A 6,000-nucleotide genomic window follows, 5' to 3' on the forward strand; every position below is an offset into this window, starting at 1 on the left:
TTTATCACCTTACAGAGTGCGAGGCCGAGGCTCAGGGAGGTTCACACACTTGCCAGCGTCTCAGAGCTTGAGAACATGGAAATGAGGGCGGCCAGCATGTTAGAGCCCGCAGCGTGCCGGGCCCTGGGCTGGGCGTTGACCGTGTCACCTTGCTCATCCTTGCTCAGGCTGGCCGCTGTGGCTCTGCTGGTCCTGGAGGAGGAGGAGAGTGCCTTCTGGTGCCTGGTAGCCATCGTGGAGACCATCCTGCCAGCCGACTACTACAGTAAGACGCTGACAGCGTCCCAGGTGAGAGGGAGGGAGGGGATGTGGCGTCCACGCAGGACAGTGCCCTTGAGATGCTCCTGTGAGTCAGTGACTACCGCGAAAGTTGGAAGTCTCCCTTCTTCCATTTCTCCACCTGCACGGTGGGCCAATATCCCTTCTCAGGGACGCTGGGCGGTTCCAGCCTGAAGAACTTTGGGGATTCTGCCCAGAGGACAGACTGGTATGAGTCCAGTGGTGACATCATGTCACTGGGAGAGGAAGAACAGACCTAGTTTCATTTTCCATTTGCCAGTCAAATTTCAGAACACAGCAGGGCTTGGTGGCACATGCCTATAATCCCAGCTACTTGGAGGCCTAAGGCAGGAGGACTGCAGGTTCAGGGCCAGCAAGGGCAACTGAACAAGACCCTCAGGAATTTGGAAAGACCATGCCTCAAAAATAAAAATTTCAGAAGGGCTGGGGATGTAGCTCAGTGGTAAAGTGCCTGTCTAGCATGTGCTAGGTCCTGGGTTCCATCTCCAGTACTGGAAAAAAGAATTCAGAACACAGTTCAGCAGGATGGGGGTGATGGTGACCATTCCTGCTCATGCTCATCACTGTCCACTGAGCAGCATGGCTGCCTCCACTAACCTGTTACCCCTCCACTGCCCTCTGGTCCTGTGGTCAGGCAGAGCAGGGTCCAGAGCTCTGCCCATGGCTGACCTGCAGTGCTGCCTTGGCACATAACATCACCTCTCTGAACCCCGAGCATGCCTGCTCTAGAATGGGAGTAAAATTGCTGCTAGGGCTTGTTAAGAGGCCTAAGTGCAAAGTCATTCCAAGCCTCCCCACCCTCCGCCAGCCTTGCCCACTGTCTATGTGTCCTTCCTTCCCCTCCTTTCCTACTTCCATCTCTAACACTGACTCCTCCCCCTGGAGGGCGGGACCTTGGCTGCTCAGGGACAGCTCTGGGGAGAGGAGTGAGGCTGGGGAGTCAGCAGGGAGGTGGGGATCAGGTAGGGATTGCACTGGACTGCGTGGGAGGCTGGCTGAGGAGTGGCTTCAGTGGGCCATTATTCTCTCAGATAATGACAGGGTGGCTCACTTCTTGAAGCCCTCCAGGATCAGGCTCCTCCTAGCTCCCTATTCCGCTCTCCCTGGCCTGGGGCTTGTTACCTTACGGTTCCAGAGGGCTACCAAGCCCTGTCCCTGTGCCATGGCCTGGGTGGAAGAAGCAGAAAGGTGGGCTGCAGAGCTGGCTCCCCCCGGGGCGTTAGAGCACGGGGTCTCAGGTGGCCCCTCACTGGGGCAGGGGCTGGGAATGTGCCATACTTTACTTCTACGTCTCAGCATCCCTGAAATTAAGGTGGCTTGTGTCACAGGGTCAAGTTTGCTTTTTCTTTTTAATTTCTTGCTATGAAGAATTTCCCATATTCAGAAAAAGAGAAAAGAACACAGTGTGTCCAGGGCCTGCTCTCTGTATCTGTCAACCCAGAGGGCCAGTGTTGTCCCCCACCCTCCACCCACTGCTCCTGCTTTGACGGTCCTGGAGGGGACCTCAGCGGCGTGCCAGTTCATCCATGAGTTTCTCTGAATCACAAGGAGGGTCAGCTGGACTTGGGGTGGCCAAGAACAGGCTAGCCCAGAGACCTCCATTGTAAAGCCTGATGCTCCAACCAGGTGACCCTGGCCTGTGTTGGGAGCAGCAGGTGATGTGCAGCTGCCCCTGGGTCCCAGCTCCGCAGGTGCTCGGTGCTGGTCAGGGCAGGGCCGCTCAGCACCCCAGGCTTGCTGTGGACAGCTTGGGTCTGAGGGGCCAGGAGGAAGGGAGGTGGCCACTTCCCCAGGGCACCAGTGATGGCCCTCTCGCTGCCTTCCAGGTGGACCAGCGGGTGCTGCAGGACCTCCTCTCAGAGAAGCTGCCCAGGCTGATGGCCCACCTGGGGCAGCACCGCATCGACCTCTCCCTCGTCACGTTCAACTGGTTTCTCGTGGTCTTTGCAGACAGTCTGATCAGTGACATCCTCCTGCGGGTCTGGGACGCCTTCCTATATGAGGGGACCAAGGTAGGCGCTGCTGGGCCCAAGCTGGTCCCCCCACCCCTCTGTCTTGACTCTGCCCTTGGAGAAAGGAAAACAGTGTCCACCTGGCAGGACTGCTGGGGACAGCTGAGGGCGTGGCTTGTAAATCGTGAAGTGCTGTAGCGCCTGAGGGAAGGGCACTTTTGCCTCTGAAGATGCGCCCTGATGTTGCCCAATCGCTCCCTGAGAGGGCGCCCAGCATGACCAGGGATGCACATCCCCGGAGGCCTGTCACCCGGGCCCCTCCTTCCTTCCTCCTGTGGACTGAGCCCTGCACTGAGGGTGGAGCCTGGGTCTGGGCCAAGCCCTGCCCTGACCCTGTGAGGAGACCCAGGGCAAACGCCCACCTCCCACAGACCCATCTAACAACACAGTTTGGGGTTTTTGTTTTGTTTTGTTTTGTTTTTTTAACTGGGGATTGAACCCAGGGGCACCTTACCACTAAGCTACATCCCCAGCCATTTATTATTTTTAGCCGTTTTTTATTTATTTTGAGACAGCCTCACTAAGTTACTTAAAGGCTCACTAAGCTGCTGAGGCTGGCCTCGAACTTTTGATCCTCCTGCCTCAGCCTCCTGAGTTGCTGGGATTACAGGTGCGTTACCATGCCACACACTATACCGTATTCACCCTGAGAGGTCCACCAGATGCAGTGCATTGCCTGTCTTGGGGAAGTCCAGAGGTAGATCTGGAACTTCATCCAAATCCCTGCCTTTGAAGCTGTGCCCTGCTCGGGGTCCTCAGCCTCCCCCACTTCCTGTGTCTACCCCCATGTTGTGCCACTAGGCCTCCCTCTCTGCAGCCTGCCCAGGGATTCCAGGCTGCCTAGCCTCTGGGTTTCCTCCCTCTGGGGATTCTGGCCTCCGCCATGCCACACCTGAGCCCTTGCTGTGCCCCCAGGTGGTGTTCCGCTATGCCTTGGCCATTTTCAAGTACAATGAGGAGGAGATCCTGCGGCTGCAGGACAGCCTGGAGATCTACCAGTACCTGCGCTTCTTCACCAAGACCATTTGCAACAGCAGGTGAGGGTCTGCCCCTGCCCTCAGGTGGTGACTCTGGTCCTCCATAGGTTAGGTGTCTGGAGGGAAGTCCTGCCCCTTCGTGATCCATCCTGCCCTTAACCGGGCCTTCAGACTCTCCATACAGCTTTAGGTGGTGTGTGTGCTGGGGATCGCGCTAGGGCCTCACCAGCGTCACCTAGGTGCTCTGCCACTCAGCCCCAGCCCCTGCCCAGTCTCAGTGCTTGCCCACCTTTGCCTCCCTGAGCACCCGGGGCTGTGAATCTAGAAAGCAGATTATTTGAGTTTCCAGAACAGCCCTGCCTCTATGCTTGTGCCCTGCATGCTTCTGTTAGAATGCCTCCGTGCCACCTCCCCTCTGTCTGTCAACTTTCATTCACTCTTCAAAATTCAGCTCACCTGTCACCTCTTCAGGACGCCTTCCCCTGCCAACCCCTCCTACTGGGCGAGGCGCCTCTGAGGTTCCTCCCTGTGGGTCAGTTCTCTCTGGGTGGAAAGGGCTTCTCATGTTTCCTGCCTGCAAGTCACGCTCCCCAAGGGCAGGCCCAGGGCCCCTGTGGTGGGAAAGGTGTCCGAAGGTCCCAGGACAGGCCCAGCAGGCTGCACACCTGAGCTGACTGTGTGCCCCTCTCAGGAAGCTGATGCACATCGCCTTCAGCGACATGAACCCCTTTCCCATGAAGCAGCTGCGGCAGCTGCGGGCAACCCACCGGGAGCGGCTGGAGGCAGAGCTGCGGGAGCTGGAGCAGCTGAAGGCCGAGTACCTGGAGAGACGGGCGTCCCGGGGCAGAGCAGTGACCGAGGGCTGCACCAGTGAGGATGATGGGGACGGGGACGCCTGACCTGGCCACTCCCCTACGCAAAGCCTTTTCACCCTTATGGGCAACCCCCCAGCCCCATCACCATGTGACCTTCTTTCACGCACACGCACCAGGGAGGCCATGTGCTTCTCATCTCCCCACAGAGCAGGCCGGTGGGCAGGCCAGCGGGATAGTCTTCGTGGGGCCGCCTTGGGCATCCTCTAAGTTATATCTATAAACCAGTGTCTGTGCTGGAAACCACCCACAAGCTTTGGGAGTCACATACTTCTCAGTGTCCAGTTGTTTTTGGTGGGGCCCCAGGTTTGTCACCCCCAGCCTTTTAGCTGCTGTTCCAAGGTGACCCTGCAGGGCATGTCTCCTGGTTCCTGCAGAGCTTGGGGCCTGAGTCATGAGGACACCTATCTTTCAGGACAGCAGATCCCTGTCAGTGCCCACCAGGTCTGTGTCCAGACCACCCCCCATACCAGGGTCTGGTTTCACAGCCTGCACCTGGATCCTCTTTCTTCTTTTTCGGGGCTCCCCGGAAGAGCTCTTCTGACCACCGAGGGGATCTGGGCATAGGGGCTGGGAGAAGCCCTGGTCACACACCCACTCTGACCTGCGGCTGCCCCTGCTACTGTCAGCTTTCCTGCAAAGGTAGCTGGGGGCAGAGTGTGGTGGCAGTGGCCCTCCACCAAGCCCCCGGCCCCCCAGGGCAGGGCTGCTCCACACTGCTGACCGCTGAGCTCAGGACTTCTGTGCTTCGTGGTCCCAGGCTCAGCGTCAGCTCTTCCCAGTTTTCCCAGGTCTTTCTCAGCAGACACACACTGTCCCCACCCAAGGCAGGGACGGAGACCGCACATGGGTCACAGTTCGTTTCTCAGCAGCACCTGTTATCATGCGGGCAGAGCCCTGGGCCTGGCTCTCCAGTGCCTGCTGAGGACTTTACCACCAGTTTCCATGGAATGTGCTGGGGGGAGGGGGCAGGTCCTGGCAGCATCCTGGCAGGTAAGGTCGGTCACCAGGGTGGCGAGGGAGCCAGGAGGGCAAAGGAGGTGCTGCTGGTGTTCACACAGAGAAGAGCCCCAGCCCCAGCCAGCACCCCCAGTGAGGGAAAGCACCTGAGTCCGCATGCTCTGCTGACTCCGCTGAAACTCATGTTCCCCCTGCAGCAAAAACAAACACACTGGTCTCTCTACCCCATACCGCTATGGCACCATGGAAGACACAAGCTGTGTACAGCCCATCCACTGGCCAGAGTCCCCAAGGTGCTGGGCAGGATGGACTCACAGGGACAGTACACACAGGTACATGGAATTCATGGATGACACTGTCTCCTCCCTCATCTGGAACTCAAAGGCCCATCCAGAAAGTGATGTGCTGACCTTGCTGGAGTCAGAAGAGGCTCGGAAGCTTTGCTGAACTTGCTGCTGGGCCCTGGGTATCTACTACTTGGCTGATGGTTGGCAACTGTTAAATAAAGCATTTGTACTGTATATTTAAAAAACACACAAGCAGGGCACGGTGGCGCACACCTGTGATCCCAGCAGCTTGGGAGACTGAGGCAGGAGGACAAGGAGTTCAAAGCCAGCCTCAGCAACTTAGTGAGGCCCTGAACAACTCAGCAAGACCCTGTCTCTAAATAAAAAATAGAAAAGGGCTGGGGATGTGACTCAGTGGTCAAGCACCCCTGGGTTCAATCCCTGGTACCCCCAAAAAACCCACACACCAAAAAAAACCTACTGATTAGGCAGAGGGCTGCTGCTCCCTCCTGTCCTCCATCCCTCTGCTTTCCCCATTTTCTCTTTCCCATTCACTCCCTTCCTTCTCCTTCCCATCACCCATTTCCCCCTC

General features: G+C 57.7%; 1 protein-coding gene across 4 annotated transcripts in view; it reads left to right on the forward strand.

The window, feature by feature from the left end:
• Nucleotides 1-5,643, forward strand: part of TBC1D2 (TBC1 domain family member 2) — a 47,591-nt gene extending 41,948 nt beyond the window's left edge. For 2 of the 4 annotated variants that reach the window (XM_081268033.1, XM_081268036.1), the window contains 5 exons: nucleotides 168-288; nucleotides 2,127-2,312; nucleotides 3,228-3,349; nucleotides 3,981-4,159; nucleotides 5,319-5,643. In XM_081268033.1, the coding sequence (XP_081124159.1) occupies nucleotides 168-288; nucleotides 2,127-2,312; nucleotides 3,228-3,349; nucleotides 3,981-4,159; nucleotides 5,319-5,530 (820 nt within the window). In that variant the 3' untranslated portion in view covers nucleotides 5,531-5,643. Of the gene's footprint in view, nucleotides 1-167; nucleotides 289-2,126; nucleotides 2,313-3,227; nucleotides 3,350-3,980 lie in introns of those variants that run through there. The other 2 variants (XM_081268034.1, XM_081268035.1) reach the window with 2 other exon arrangements.
• The last annotated feature ends 357 nt before the right edge of the window (nucleotides 5,644-6,000 follow it).

Source organism: Spermophilus citellus (genome assembly GCF_964194105.1).
Source record: "Spermophilus citellus genome assembly, chromosome: 2".
Lineage (NCBI taxonomy): Eukaryota > Metazoa > Chordata > Mammalia > Rodentia > Sciuridae > Spermophilus > Spermophilus citellus.